Here is a 17381-nt window from a genome sequence, read left to right on the forward strand (position 1 = left end):
GATAAAGAATATGTACATAAAGATATATGAATGAGTGGTGGTACAGAACGGCATGGCAAGATGCAGTAGATGGTATAGAGTACGGTATATACATATGAGATGAGTACTGTAGGGTATGTAAACATAAAGTGGCATAGTTTAAAGTGGCTAGTGGTACATGTATTACATAAAGATGGCAAGATGCAGTAGATGATATAGAGTACAGTATATACATATGAGATGGGTAATGTAGGGTATGTAAACATTATATTAAGTGGCATTGTTTAAAGTGGCTAGTGGTACATTTTTACATAATTTCCATCAATTCCCATTTTTAAAGTGGCTGGAGTTGAGTCAGTATGTTGGCAGCGGCCGCTAAATGTTAGTGGTGGCTGTTTAACAGTCTGATGGCCTTGAGATAGAAGCTGTTTTTCAGTCTCTCGGTCCCTGCTTTGATGCACCTGTACTGACCTCGCCTTCTGGATGATAGCGGGGTGAACAGGCAGTGGCTTGGGTGGTTGTTGTCCTTGATGATCTTTATGGCCTTCCTGTGACATCGGGTGGTGTAGGTGTCCTGGAGGGCAGGTAGTTTGCCCCCGGTGGTGCGTTCTGCAGACCTCACTACCCTCTGGAGAGCCTTACGGTTGTGGGCGGAGCAGTTGCCGTACCAGGCGGTGATACAGCCCGACAGGATGCTCTCGATTGTGCATCTGTAGAAGTTTGTGAGTGCTTTTGGTGACAAGCCGAATTTCTTCAGCCTCCTGAGGTTGAAGAGGCGCTGCTGCGCCTTCTTCACAACGCTGTCTGTGTGGGTGGACCAATTCAGTTTGTCCGTGATGTGTACACCGAGGAACTTAAAACTTTCCACCTTCTCCACTACTGACCCGTCGATGTGGATAGGGGGGTGCTCCCTCTGCTGTTTCCTGAAGTCCACAATCATCTCCTTTGTTTTGTTGACGTTGAGTGTGAGGTTATTTTCCTGACACCACACTCCGAGGGCCCTCACCTCCTCCCTGTAGGCCGTCTCGTCGTTGTTGGTAATCAAGCCTACCACTGTAGTGTCATCCGCAAACTTGATGATTGAGTTGGAGGCGTGCATGGCCACGCAGTCGTGGGTGAACAGGGAGTACAGGAGAGGGCTCAGAACGCACCCTTGTGGGGCCCCAGTGTTGAGGATCAGTGGGGTGGAGATGTTGTTACCTACCCTCACCACCTGGGGGCGGCCCGTCAGGAAGTCCAGGACCCAGTTGCACAGGGCGGGGTCGAGACCCAGGGTCTCGAGCTTGATGACGAGTTTGGAGGGTACTATGGTGTTAAATGCTGAGCTGTAATCGATGAACAGCATTCTCACATGGGTATTCCTCTTGTCCAGATGGGTTAGGGCAGTGTGCAGTGTGGTTGCGATTGCGTCGTCTGTGGACCTATTGGGTCGGTAAGCAAATTGGAGTGGGTCTAGGGTGTCCGGTAGGGTGGAGGTGATATGGTCCTTGACTAGTCTCTCAAAGCACTTCATGATGACGGAAGTGAGTGCTACGGGGCGGTAGTCGTTTAGCTCAGTTACCTTAGCTTTCTTGGGAACAGGAACAATGGTGGCCCTCTTGAAGCATGTGGGAACAGCAGACTGGGATAAGGATTGATTGAATATGTCCGTAAACACACCAGCCAGCTGGTCTGCGCATGCTCTGAGGACGCGGCTGGGAATGCCGTCTGGGCCTGCAGCCTTGCGAGGGTTAACACGTTTAAATGTTTTACTCACCTCGGCTGCAGTGAAGGAGAGCCCGCAGGTTTTGGTAGGGGGCCGTGTCAGTGGCACTGTATTGTCCTCAAAGCGGGCAAAAAAGTTGTTTAGCCTGTCTGGGAGCAAGACATCCTGGTCCGCGACGGGGCTGGTTTTCTTTTTGTAATCCGTGATTGACTGTAGACCCTGCCACATACCTCTTGTGTCTGAGCTGTTGAATTGCGACTCGATTTTGTCTCTGTACTGGGACTTAGCCTGTTTGATTGCCTTGCGGAGAGAATAGCTACACTGTTTGTATTCGGTCATGCTTCCGGTCACCTTGCCCTGGTTAAAAGCAGTGGTTCGCGCTTTCAGTTTCACGCGAATGCTGCCGTCAATCCACGGTTTCTGGTTTGGGAATGTTTTAATCGTTGCTGTGGGTACGACATCGTCAATGCACTTCCTAATGAACTCGCTCACCGAATCAGCATATTCGTCAATATTGTTGTTGGACGCAATGCGGAACATATTCCAATCCGCGTGATCGAAGCAGTCTTGAAGCGTGGATTCAGATTGGTCGGACCAGCGTTGAACAGACCTGAGCGCGGGAGCTTGTTGTTTTAGTTTCTGTTTGTAGGCTGGAATCAACAAAATGGAGTCGTGGTCAGCTTTTCCGAAAGGGGGGCGGGGGAGGGCCTTATATGCGTCGCGGAAATTAGTATAACAATGATCTAGGGTTTTTCCAGCCCTGGTAGCACAATCGATATGCTGATAGAATTTAGGGAGTTTTGTTTTTAGATTAGCCTTGTTAAAATCCCCAGCTACGATGAATGCAGCCTCAGGGTGTGTGGTTTCCAGTTTACAAAGAGTCAGATAAAGTTCGTTCAGGGCCATCGATGTGTCTGCTTGGGGGGGAATATATACGGCTGTGATTATGATTGAAGAGAATTCCCTTGGTAGATAATGCGGTCGACATTTGATTGTGAGGAGTTCTAGATCAGGTGAACAGAATGACTTGAGTTCCTGTGTGTTGTTATGATGATCACACCACGTCTCGTTAATCATAAGGCATACCCCCCCGCCCCTCTTCTTACCAGAAAGATGTTTGTTTCTGTCGGCGCGATGCATGAAGAAACCAGCTGGCTGCACCGACTCCGTTAGCGTCTCTTGAGTTAGCCATGTTTCCGTGAAGCAGAGCACGTTGCAATCCCTGATGTCTCTCTTGAATGCTACCCGTGCTCGGATTTCATCAACCTTATTGTCAAGAGACTGGACATTGGCGAGTAGTATGCTAGGGAGTGGAGCGCGATGTGCCCGTCTCCGAAGCCTGACCACGAGACCGCCTCGTTTGCCCCTTTTACGGCGTCGCACAGGGTCGCCGGCTGGGATCAGATCCATTGTATTGGGTGGAAGGCAAAACACTGGATCCGTTTCGGGAAAGTCATATTCCTGGTAGGAACGATGATGAGTTGACGTTAATCGTATATTCAGTAGTTCCTCCCGACTGTATGTAATGAAACCTAAGATTACCTGGGGTACCGATGTAAGAAATAACACATAAAAAAACAAAATACTGCATATTTTCCAAGGAACGCGAAGCGAGGCGGCCATCTCTCTACAGCCCTATAGTACTGAGCAGAATACTGTACATATTCAGAACCATGGACAGCTGCTCTCACTACAGCCCTATAGTACTGAGCAGAATACTGTACCTATTGAGAACCAGCTCTTCTCAGTACAGCGGCAGTATAAGTGGTATGGCGTGCCCATATGCATTATGTCATTATTTGCAGTCTTTTCTCAGTGAGTGTAGTACCTCGCAGTCATGTTGTGCTACACTGAAAAGCTTCAGCTTTTTGGACAGCTCTGCTTCAGCACCATGCTGGCAAAACACATCGGCTCTCTGCTCTTTCTCAGACTCAGAGGGAAGACTACTTACTGCTAACCCTTCGTTACACAGTGCATAAAGACTACCGCTGACCGTTTCACAATGCATCTACCGTACAATACTGTTCATTACTCAACCCTGGTATAGGCCTACCATTGAACCTAAAATGGTTCTTTGGCTCTCCCCGTAGGAGAACTCAATGAAGAACCTTTGTGGTTCCAGGTAGAACCCTATTGGTTCCAGGTAGAACCCGATTGGTTCCAGGTAGAACCCTATTGGTTCCAGGTAGAACCCTATTGGTTCCAGGTAGAACCCTAATGGGTTCCAGGTAGAATCTTCTGCAAAAGAGTTCTACCTGGAACCAAAAAGGGTTATCCTATGGGGACGGTCGAAGAACCCTTTTTGGAACCGTCTTTTTTTTATTCTCCGAGTGTAGCGAGTCCTACTACTGCCATTCATTCCACCATGCATAACAAAGTAGACAGAGGTACAGTACTCAACTATCATTACAACATTAACAAAACATGTCATTCTCACCTGTTGTACACCAACATAGTCAACAGAGTCTGGTGTAATGCAGTCATCTATTTCACAATATTTTTAATCACGTAACATGCAACCCCATGCTCGCGCTGAGCTTGCCGTCCATTAAAACAGTAAGTCTACCATACAATGCAATAACGTATGGAATGCAACTATATCATTACAACTCCATCATTGGCAAGGAATGTAGTTGTAACTTGTTAGATGTGGCAAAGCAAGCAGTGAAGAGAGCTGTACTACAGTCAATGAAAGTCATTTATTTCACATGAAGTCTACTGTCCAATATTGTGCTGGCCCTCAGCTCATCCAGAAAACGCTACATCCCCCAGTCTGCCCTATAGAACAGAACTCAGCTGCAGTGCAGTCTAACTGTTCTGAGGCGTTGTCTCCTGTATCAATATTATGGTCTGCTCCGGGACACTATAAGTATATGTTCCTGTGCTGCTGCCTCTGATAATGACATCATAATTGCTTTTTTTTTGGTCATTGCATTAAATATTAACGGAAGGTCATCGTTCTCTCATCAACGTCTCTGTCCTTCCTCCGTCAAACCCTCCACCGGCAAAACCATCAGCCATCGCCATCAAACCCGGTTATGACACCGTCCGTCAGAAACTATGTCGGCATTTGTCATTTTAGAGCCGTTAAATTATACACGCTCTCATATTGAAACGATAAAAACCGGGGTGATATGGCTTTTACTTAATCATGTCTCCGGGTATAGAATGTGTCCGTAGGCCTAATAGGCACAGATTTAGGATCAGATCAAATCTTAACCATTTTGAGAGGAATATGTAAAACTGGTCTGATCACAGATCTAGGATCACAGATCTAGGATCACAGATCTAGGATCAGATCGTATCATCACCATTATGAGTGGAATATGTAAAACTGTTCTGAGAGCAGCGTTTATGAGGAGACTTCAGCCTCAGTAAAGACACAGATCTAGGAATAGTTCCCTCCCACCAGGTTGCATCTTAACCAGTACGAGGGAAATATGTAAAACTGTTCTGAGAGCAGTGTTTATGGGGAGACGGAGAAATATCCTGTCTTATACAGAGTACCGCTAACAATCACTAGGGGGCGACCTTGGTCTCTAGAATGTTGGGAAGATTCCATCAGAAGGATTCTCTCTCTCTCTCTCTCTCTCTCTCTCTCATATCCCACTACTGGAGTGCCAGTCTGATTTTGTCACAGAGAATCAGAGAAGACAAGTATGGTAATTCATCCAGCAGTATCTCTAGCGTTTTGTCTGTGAGACTTGTTATGTTACGAAATCATCTAAACACCATATTGCTTAAATCCAGTCTACAATGGTCATGTCTGTTTTGTATTACGGTCCCGTAATTGCTGCGTGTCTATCTATTAAATACGGAATCGGAAGCTTATGTTAATTACCCTCAACGACGTGTTGTCTGTTTGTATACTCCAATAAGTGGGTCAGGAAGGACGCTTAGATTGCAGCCTTCCTCTCTTTCTGTGTATCCTTTTTTTGTTCCTTTCTTTTCAAATCACTGAATAGACTGATGCTCCGTGCCAAATGGCACCTTACACCCTACGTAATGCACTCCTTTTGACCAGGGCCCGTGGTAGTGCACTATATAGGGAATACGGTGTAATTTGGGACGCAAGCACATAGCCTATTAAACCATATGGCTTATGAATTAAATAAGTAGGTTAGGGTGATGAAATTAGTTTCATTGCTAAGGTCGGAGAGAGTGGGCTAATGATGAAACAGTGAAGATAGCGGTACTAACATGCTAAAGGCTATTAGTATGGCTTTGGCTATGCTACATTAAACGGAATATGAATGAATGGAGCATTATGGGATGCTCCAATCGACACCCTATTCTCTGGGTAGTGCACTATTTTTGACCAGGGCCCTATATGGCTCTGGTTAAATGTAATGCACTATATATCGGGATTATGGTGCCATTTGGGATACGATCTATATGCATGTATGGCCTTGGTATGTCCTTTATAAACGAATGATCGTTGTGCTTAAAGAAGGAAGATTGCAATTAAAACATGTTGATAATTTACTCCCGTTTTACAGCTTTACGTTAATTACATGTCTACTTCATTGTGTCTTTACGGCACCAACAGAACAGAATATTGAGCCATACTATCATAATTATTTAAGACGATAGTTGTACGTATGAAGGAATTTGGGAATGAATACAAACATGTTTATAACTGATTCCTTCCTCCCGTTTTAGTTTCGTTTTTATTATTCGTGAAGTGTATTTGAACAAAATTGAATATTGAAAGACATAATACATTAATCATGCTTATTGATAACTTGACAGGGGACGGGGATAATTAAAAAGTTTCGGCAATCTTCAAATCCGTTGGTTTTGACCGCCAGAGGGCACGTGATGACGGCGCGTTGGATTTGGCAACATCCCCAAGCTTTGGTTTTAGGTTACTACATAAATAACCAACGGTCATGTATCATAAGACAGAAGACAGCCTACTGACTGCATCCTAGCTACTGACTGCATCAATACTCAATATCCTATGGTCACCTATCACAGATAGACCGATAGAGAATGAGAAAGCATAGCTTGTGTTGACCATTCAACATAACATGACGACCTGGGCAGGAATGAGTCAGTGTGAGTCACGGACTAGTATAGGCTACATCACCATCATCGTCATCATCATCGATAGCCTATATTGATAGTGTGTGAGTGCTTGCCAATACCGAAGGATAATCAGTAGAGATTTTGCGTCACTGGAATAGAGCGCTGACCTGTGGTCACGGTCTGTTTTGGTCTATACCACACACACACACACACGCACACACACACACACACACACAGACACACACACACACCTCTACTGAGGCTTTCATTTTAAACAGCAGCTATTGAACTAATCCCTTTAAAACACTCATTCCATCTTTCCCTACAGGGTTGGTGTTGCTTGCCTGGGCATAGTCTCTAGTCATTACCTTCGTGTTCATTCATCAAACTGAACGGAAGAAAAAAATAACACAACACATTACGATGATGAATAGGCGATTCCTACAATATTCACTTTCAAAATTCGCTGGCTGCGCTTTTAACTTAGAACTGTCATGCACAGGTAGCCTATGCTTCTGAAACGATGGTTTGTGCCAAGACGTTACCCGTCGAGGGATTTGCAAATTCACATTCCACCCGTCGCCCACTTGTTGACTATTTCATTCACGGGATATGTGAAATATTGTATTTCTCTCCGGTGTTTCGGTTGACTGGGGCTTCATGCTCGTGTTTGCACGGGGCTGGGGCTGGGGCTCGAGCGCCACCGCCGCTTGATGGCTCGTGTTGTTAGTAAAGAGAAAAGTCCGGGCAGGTCCGTGGGACGGTGCGCGCTGCCTGGCATTCCCGTGCCCCAATCAGGAGTAACCTCGTCGGGTGTCTGCGGACACTATTGGCTGGTGAGAAAAGATGCTGTGCGCAAAACCAACCCCGCTCCCCTCACTCGCTTTACAGGAGTGGAGCAGAGAGGATCATCCGTTTTCCTTGGTGCTCAGCCGCACTGATTATAGAGCGAGAGAGAAAAAACGAGAGAGAAAGTACAATTTGTCGTTTATTTACATGTTGGCTAACCGTGTTCAAGTTTAGGATTTTATTCGAATGGTGCTTTCTGGAGTTATGCATTCGTGAAGTAATGTTTTTATATTTTGTATTGCACTTAGTTGGGACTTGATACGTGTGAGGATTCCATCTGTGTGTGAGGATTGTATTATGGTCTACACGCCTTGCCTCCCTCTGCCTGCTGCGATGTTGGCGCTTCGGACAAAATTCACAAACCTGGACTGAATATATACTTTTTTTTTTGATGAAAGAAGCGAGGATCAAATGGCCGTGATTCTCACGACTGAAACACAGGAATGCTTTTCGGTTGACACGACGACGCGCAGAGGGAAAGAAGGAATAGCTGATTGGGGTTTGGGTAGCAGCCGTAGTTTTATTTTCATTATTGCAGCTTTTGATTCTGCCTTATTCCTGCGAACGGAAGCTGGGATGGGAAATGCTTAGTTCGAGTAAGAAATCGGAGTAATACCCCTGACATATATCCAAGTGCACTTGAGAGAGGAAGAGTGAGAGGAGTGGAAATGATTTTGTTATTACCGCTCCTTCTCTCGGTCTTGCTGGATGGAGCGGTGTGCCAGCTGCGCTTCTCTGTACCCGAGGAGCAGGAACACGGGACCGTCATTGGGAATATCGCGGAGGATTTGGGGTTGGACATCACCAAACTTTCCGCCCGCCGCTTCCAGACTGTGCCCAGCTCGCGGAACCCTTACTTGGATGTGAACCTGGAGAACGGGAATCTTTATGTTAAGGAGAAAATAGACCGGGAGGAGATATGCAGGCAGACAGTACCGTGCAACCTGCACCTCGAGGTGTTTCTGGAGAACCCGCTCGAGCTTTTCCGCGTGGAGATCGAGGTGATGGATATCAACGACAATCCCCCCACTTTCCCCGAGACAGACATCACTGTAGAGATAACGGAAAGTGCCACCACAGGTACCCGGTTCCCGGTGGAGAATGCTTTCGACCCAGACGTCGGGACTAACGCGCTCAGCACCTATGCCATAACGAACAATAACTACTTTTACCTGGATGTTCAGACACAGAGCGACGGGAACAAGTTTGCGGAGCTCGTGCTGGAAAAGCCGCTAGACCGGGAGCAGCAGGCGGTGCATCGGTACGTGCTCACGGCAGTGGACGGAGGCGTGCCACAACGGACTGGCACCGCGCTCCTGGTCGTTAAAGTCTTGGATTCCAACGATAACGCACCCATCTTCGACCAGTCGGTGTACACGGTGAGCCTACGGGAGAATTCACCGGTGGGCACTCTGGTTATTCAGCTAAACGCCACTGATATAGATGAAGGGCAGAACGGAGAGATAGTGTATTCATTCAGTAACCACAACCCGGCGCGGGTAAAGGAGCTTTTTAAAATCGATGCCAGGACGGGGAGAATAGAGGTGGCTGGGGAAGTGGACTATGAGGAGAGTAGTACTCACCAGATATATGTCCAGGCTAAAGACCTGGGAGCGAACGCAGTGCCCGCGCACTGCAAAGTCATGGTCAAACTGGTCGACGTTAACGACAACACACCGGAGATCAGTTTCAGCACGGTGACCGAGTCTGTGAGCGAACAGGACGCCCCGGGCACCGTCATAGCCCTCTTCAGCGTCACCGACCGGGACTCGGGCGACAACGGGCTGGTGAGCTGCGAGATTTTGGGTGACGTTCCTTTCAAACTCAAATCTTCATTTAAAAACTACTACACCATAGTAACGGATGGACTATTAGACAGAGAACACGCAGACTCATACACAATCACCGTCGTAGCCAAAGACCAGGGGCTCCCCTCCCTCGCCACGAGCAAATCCATCAAGGTGCATGTTTCCGACGAGAACGATAATGCACCCCGCTTTACGCAGCCAGTTTACGACGTGTATGTGACGGAGAATAATGTGCCAGGTGCTTTTATTCACGCGGTGAGCGCCGCGGACCCTGACGTCGGTCCCAACGCCCTCATTACCTACTCCATATTGGAGTGCGACATCCAGGGCATGTCCGTCGACACCTATGTGTCAATCAACCAGGACACTGGTTATCTTTATGCGCTGCGTTCATTCGACTATGAACAGTTGAAAGAGTTTAGCTTTATGGTACAGGCCAAAGACTCCGGGAGCCCAGAGCTCTCCTCCAACAGCACCCTTAATGTCATTATTGTAGACCAGAATGACAACGCGCCGTCGGTGATAGCCCCGGTCGGTAAGAACGGCACCGCCAAAGAACACCTGCCGCGCTCCGCCGAGCCGGGCTACCTGGTCACGCGTGTTGTCGCCATGGACGCAGATGATGGCGAGAACGCACGGCTCTCCTACAGCATTCTGCGTGGCAACGAGATGGGCATGTTCCGCATGGACTGGCGGACGGGGGAGCTGCGCACAGCACGCCGCGTCTTCACCAAGCGCGACCCCCAGGGCTCCTACGACCTGCTGATTGAGGTGAGGGACCACGGCCAGCCACCGCTCTCCTCCTCGGCTAGCGTGAGTGTGATCCTGGTGGATAGTGTGATAGATGGACGGAGTGGAGACCGAGGAGGATCTTCATCCAAGTCCAAAGAGACCTCTCTGGATCTCACCCTCATCCTCATCATCGCCTTGGGCGCCGTCTCCTTCATCTTCCTCCTGGCTATGATCGTGCTGGCTGTGCGCTGCCAGAAAGACAAGAAGCTGGACCTGTACACGTGCCTCATGGCGGGGGAGTGTTGCCTGTGCTGCAGCCCGTGTTGCTCACGCCAGGCGCACAGCAGGAAACAGAAGAAGCTCAGCAAGTCGGACATCATGCTGGTCCAGAGTACCAACGTCACCACCGGTGTGGGCGCTGTGGGCCAGGTGCCTGTGGAGGAGTCTGGTGTCAGCGGGGTCGGGATGCGCGGTGGGTTCGGTTCCCATCATCAGAACCAGAACTCCTACTGCTACCAGGTGTGTCTGACACCGGAGAGCGCTAAAACGGACCTGATGTTCCTCAAACCATGCAGCCCCTCGCGCAGCACCGACACGGACCACACCACCCCCTGCGGTGCCATAGTGGCCGGGTACAGCGACCAGCAACCGGACCTCTTATCCAACGGGAGCATCCTCTCCAATGAGGTAAGGCTTGGTTTCCATTAGCATTGGTGTGTGTGTGTGTGTGTGTGTGTGTGTGTGTGTGTGTGTGTGTGTGTGTGTGTGTGTGTGTGTGTGTGTGTGTGTGTGTGTGTGTGTGTGTGTGTGTGTGTGTGTAATTGAAATCCACGCTATGCGTTATCCTATTAGGACAAAGAAAGACTGTTTGGGTATCTGGGTTTTCCACTTTTATCTTTAATACCTGGGTCATGTGAACATTTTTAGGGGAAACAAAGCGCATAACTTGGTTTGCTTTTCACATAATGTATTTCGTTTTAAACAATTGTGTATTGAGCCAGAGAACATTGATTTGATTGATTGTATTAAAGAACAATACAGCAAGGTGTGTGTTGGATTCCAGAGCACTTTAATTACGCTGTGATCCTCCATGCCGTTTATGAAAGGACAATCAATACACCTTTCAGCCCCTGGCTGTCAGTCTATAACGCACATTTAATGAGGCGGATTATAACATAATACGTCACGTCATAAACATGTTGTATTATTTGTCTAGAGTGTTGAGGTCACTTGTGGAGGTTCAACCCCAATATATATTTAACTAACCAATCCGGTGATAGGATAGATGATACATCTGTCTGCAGATGCATAGAGCCGACCAATTGAATCTGAAGGCACAGGTGTCTCTTCCATGTAGTCATTTTCTAGCTGGAAGAAAACATACAAGACATATCTCCTCCTACTCACAATTGATGACGTTTATATTGAGTTTGGGCCAGAAGTGCCTCTCAAAGCAAATTAAGCCTCCATGTTGTCCCTCCTGTGTGCTCCCAAGGGGCTGGGGTGAGCTGCAGAGAGTCAGTGTGGTTATTATGTCGACTGTGGCTGGAGAGAGTACCAGCCAGTCAGCCAGTGAACCAGTCAGTCAGCCAGTGAACCTGCCAGTCGGCCAGTGAACCAGTCAGTCAGCCAGGGAACCAGTCAGTCAGCCAGTGAACCAGCCAGTCAGCCAGTGAACCAGTCAGTCAGCCAGGCAACCAGACAGTCAGTCAGTGAACCAGTCAGTTAGTCAGTCATTGAACCAGTCAGTTAGTCAGTCATTGAACCAGTCAGCCATTGAACCAGTCAGTCAGCCATTGAACCAGTCAGTCATTGAACCAGTCAGTCAGCCATCGAACCAGTCAGTCAGTCATTGAACCAGTCAGTCAATCAGCAGTCAGTCAGTCAGTCATTGAACCAGTCAGTCAGTCAGTCATTCAGTCAGTGTGCGTTATGTATAAAAACAGAAGACGTAAATCATGCATACACCTTCTTATATCCATAATTAACTAGAATGACATTACATTTCTGCCAAAACAATTGATGTGCATATTTAGGTGACTGTGTGGTTGTAAACTGAGACTGTAGAGAGAGGACCAGCAAGTCAGTCAGCCAGAACCAACCAACCAGTCAGCCGGTCAACCAACCAACCAACCAACCAGCCAGCCAGCCAGTCAGTCAACTAGCCAGTGAACCAGTCAGTCAGTGAACCAGTCAGTCAGTCAGTCAGTGAACCAGTCAGTCAATCAGTGAACCAGTCAGCCTGTCAACCAACCAACCAGTCAGCCAGTCAGTCAGTCAGTCAGTGAACCAGTCAGTCAGTCAACCAGCCAGCCAGTCAGTCAACCACCCAGTGAACCAGTCAGTCAGTGAACCAGTCAGTCAGTGAACCAGTCAGTCAGTCAGTGAACCAGTCAGTCAGTGGACCAGTCAGTCAGTCAGTGAACCAGTCAATGAACCAGTCAGTCAGTCAATGAAACAGTCATTGAACCAGTCAGTGAACCAGTCAGTCAGTCAGTGAACCAGTCAGTCAGTCAGTGAACCAGTCAGTCAGTCAGTCAGTCAGTCAGTAAACCAGTCAATGAACCAGTCAGTCAGTCAGTGAACCAGGCATTGAACCAGTCAGTCAGTCAGTCATTGAACCAGTCAGTCAGTCATTGAATCAGTCAGTCAGTCATTGAATCAGTCAGTCAGTCAGTGAACCAGTCAGTCAGCTAATCAGTCAACCAGCCAGTCAGCCAGTCAGTCTGCCAGTCAGTCATTGTTGAGTGAGAGAGCCAGGGCACTTTAGATGCGTTAAGTATTCGGCTCACGGTACCGCAGACCAGCAGTGGAACAAAGGTTGTTCAGTTTGAAGCGCTGCTTGGCTCAATCATTTACGGATCCAATCGCCTCTCTAACCCACTCCCCTTCTCACTGGATATACACACTGTCAATAATGTGGCATGTATGTCCGTCTCTCTCTTGAAGGCCACCGTGAACACATTCATATGGTGTCAATGTCTAACAAAGCTTCCTCTCTCTATCTCTCTCTTCTCATGCACTCTCTCATCTCTCACTCTCTAAATCGCTTTCTTTCCAAGAGAGAGGAAAGGCCTCTTTCGGTGTCTTATAAATGTTTATTTCCCCCAATTTCCATAGGCCTGAGGATGATTGAATGTCAATAGGCCTAGGGTGTCATGCCTCTCTCTCTCTCTCTCTCTCTCTCTCTTCCGCTCTCTTTCTCTCTCTCTCTCTGTGCATCACAGTTATGGCTTATAAAGAAAAGGATGGTGAAATACACATCCTAAAATAGAAAATGAAGGTGCTGTTTAAAAACATGAAGGAGCGATACAACAATGCGTGGCCTGCACACAGAGTACTGCTGCTCCCTAGTGCTTTACTCCAGCTCCCAAATCATGTAGAGTCATTTCCCAAACACATACATCTACTGATGGACTACACTATAGAGGTCTACCTTTCCATGGCTGTCAGTGTGACATGACGTGTTGCTTCCCTTCCAGAACAAACACCAGCGAACAGAGCTCAGTTACCTAGTGGACAGACCAAGGAGAGTGAACAGGTAAATAACATCCAACCGCTGTGTGTGTGTGTGTGTGTGTGGCTTCTCTACACAACCTGTATAACATTCTATATGGCTACTCTACACAACCTGTATAACATTCTATATGGCTACTCTACACAACCTGTATAACATTCTATATGGCTACTCTACACAACCTGTATAACATTCTATATGGCTACTCTACACAACCTGTATAACATTCTATATGGCTACTCTACACAACCTGTATAACATTCTATATGGCTACTCTACACAACCTGTATAACATTCTATATGGCTACTCTACACAACCTGTATAACATCCTATATGGCTACTCTATACAACCTGTATAACATTCTATATGGCTACTCTACACAACCTCTATAACATTCTATATGGCTACTCTACACAACCTGTATAACATTCTATATGGCTACTCTACACAACCTGTATAACATTCTATATGGCTACTCTACACAACCTGTATAACATTCTATATGGCTACTCTACACAACCTGTATAACATTCTATATGGCTACTCTACACAACCTGTATAACATTCTATATGGCTACTCTACACAACCTGTATAACATTCTATATGGCTACTCTACACAACCTGTATAACATTCTATATGGCTACTCTACACAACCTGTATAACATTCTATATGGCTACTCTATACAACCTGTATAACATTCTATATGGCTACTCTACACAACCTCTATAACATTCTATATGGCTACTCTACACAACCTGTATAACATTCTATATGGCTACTCTACACAACCTGTATAACATTCTATATGGCTACTCTACACAACCTGTATAACATTCTATATGGCTACTCTACACAACCTGTATAACATTCTATATGGCTACTCTACACAACCTGTATAACATTCTATATGGCTACTCTACACAACCTGTATAACATTCTATATGGCTACTCTATACAACCTCTATAACATTCTATATGGCTACTCTACACAACCTGTATAACATTCTATATGGCTACTCTACACAACCTGTATAACATTCTATATGGCTACTCTACACAACCTGTATAACATTCTATATGGCTACTCTACACAACCTGTATAACATTCTATATGGCTACTCTACACAACCTGTATAACATTCTATATGGCTACTCTACACAACCTGTATAACATTCTATATGGCTACTCTACACAACCTGTATAACATTCTATATGGCTACTCTACACAACCTGTATAACATTCTATATGGCTACTCTACACAACCTGTATAACATTCTATATGGCTACTCTACACAACCTGTATAACATTCTATATGGCTACTCTACACAACCTGTATAACATTCTATATGGCTACTCTACACAACCTGTATAACATTCTATATGGCTACTCTACACAACCTGTATAACATTCTATATGGCTACTCTACACAACCTGTATAACATTCTATATGGCTACTCTACACAACCTGTATAACATTCTATATGGCTTCTCTACACAACCTGTATAACATTCTATATGGCTACTCTATACAACCTGTATAACATTCTATATGGCTACTCTACACAACCTGTATAACATTCTATATGGCTACTCTACACAACCTGTATAACATTCTATATGGCTACTCTACACAACCTGTATAACATTCTATATGGCTACTCTACACAACCTGTATAACATTCTATATGGCTACTCTACACAACCTGTATAACATTCTATATGGCTACTCTACACAACCTGTATAACATTCTATATGGCTACTCTATACAACCTGTATAACATTCTATATGGCTACTCTACACAACCTGTATAACATTCTATATGGCTACTCTACACAACCTATATAACATTCTATATGGCTACTCTACACAACCTGTATAACATTCTATATGGCTACTCTACACAACCTGTACAACATTCTATATGGCTACTCTACACAACCTGTATAACATTCTATATGGCTACTCTACACAACCTGTATAACATTCTATATGGCTACTCTACACAACCTATATAACATTCTATATGGCTACTCTACACAACCTCTATAACATTCTATATGGCTACTCTATACAACCTGTATAACATTCTATATGGCTACTCTACACAACCTGTATAACATTCTATATGGCTACTCTACACAACCTGTATAACATTCTATATGGCTACTCTATACAACCTGTATAACATTCTATATGGCTACTCTACACAACCTGTATAACATTCTATATGGCTACTCTATACAACCTGTATAACATTCTATATGGCTACTCTACACAACCTGTATAACATTCTATATGGCTTCTCTACACAACCTGTATAACATTCTATATGGCTACTCTACACAACCTGTATAACATTCTATATGGCTACTCTATACAACCTGTATAACATTCTATATGGCTACTCTACACAACCTGTATAACATTCTATATGGCTACTCTACACAACCTGTATAACATTCTATATGGCTACTCTACACAACCTGTATAACATTCTATATGGCTACTCTACACAACCTGTATAACATTCTATATGGCTACTTTACACAACCTGTATAACATTCTATATGGCTACACTACACAACCTGTATAACATTCTATATGGCTACTCTACACAACCTGTATAACATTCTATATGGCTACTCTACACAACCTGTATAACATTCTATATGGCTACTCTATACAACCTGTATAACATTCTATATGGCTACTCTATACAACCTGTATAACATTCTATATGGCTACTCTACACAACCTGTATAACATTCTATATGGCTACTCTACACAACCTGTATAACATTCTATATGGCTACTCTACACAACCTGTATAACATTCTATATGGCTACTCTACACAACCTGTATAACATTCTATATGGCTACTCTACACAACCTGTATAACATTCTATATGGCTACTCTACACAACCTGTATAACATTCTATATGGCTACTCTACACAACCTGTATAACATTCTATATGGCTACTCTACACAACCTGTATAACATTCTATATGGCTACTCTACACAACCTGTATAACATTCTATATGGCTACTCTACACAACCTGTATAACATTCTATATGGCTTCTCTACACAACCTGTATAACATTCTATATGGCTACTCTACACAACCTGTATAACATTCTATATGGCTACTCTACACAACCTGTATAACATTCTATATGGCTACTCTACACAACCTGTATAACATTCTATATGGCTACTCTACACAACCTGTGTATCTCTGACGTTCAACATTCAACCGCTAGACGGTTATCAACCATGGAGACTTTTCTTCATTCCATTCATGTTATCACATCCACATATATCCATAGATTTACTCTGCCAGTCAGACAGTCACTGCCAACATCATGGCCATCCTGTCAATGACATTAGACACGTCCATATCCACAGGGCTATCACTTAGTATTCCACTCAGAAGTCATCATCATGACCACTGCACTCCCATATGCACTCAAAATACCGGTCGGAGCACGGCTGAAATGGCACCCTATTCCCTATGTAGTGCACTACTTTTGACTACTTTAGGGTGCCATTTGTGACGTAGCCATGCAATATGCCGGTCAGGCTCGTCATCGTCATCATTCCCAACATATAACACTCAGATCCAATTTGGTCTGAGCCCCGTAACGGACGAGGCGGACGGCCGCATTACACAACCATGCCGGAATTCATTACACGTCAAGTGAAACATCCAATTTAGACACTTGAAGGCCACCGTGAATGAATTA

General features: G+C 45.3%; 1 protein-coding gene across 8 annotated transcripts in view; it reads left to right on the plus strand.

The window, feature by feature from the left end:
- The first annotated feature begins 7489 nt into the window (after window positions 1-7489).
- pcdh10a (protocadherin 10a) overlaps window positions 7490-17381 on the plus strand; it is a 47640-nt gene continuing 37748 nt past the window's right edge. For 2 of the 8 annotated variants that reach the window (XM_071408205.1, XM_071408206.1), the window contains exons 1-2: window positions 7501-10791; window positions 13587-13645. In XM_071408205.1, coding sequence (XP_071264306.1) covers window positions 8233-10791; window positions 13587-13645 — 2618 coding nt within the window. In that variant the 5' untranslated portion in view covers window positions 7501-8232. Of the gene's footprint in view, window positions 10792-13586; window positions 13646-17381 lie in introns of all 8 variants that reach the window. The other 6 variants (XM_071408203.1, XM_071408209.1, XM_071408208.1 and 3 more) reach the window with 6 other exon arrangements.

Source organism: Salvelinus alpinus, chromosome 6, assembly GCF_045679555.1.
Source record: "Salvelinus alpinus chromosome 6, SLU_Salpinus.1, whole genome shotgun sequence".
Lineage (NCBI taxonomy): Eukaryota > Metazoa > Chordata > Actinopteri > Salmoniformes > Salmonidae > Salvelinus > Salvelinus alpinus.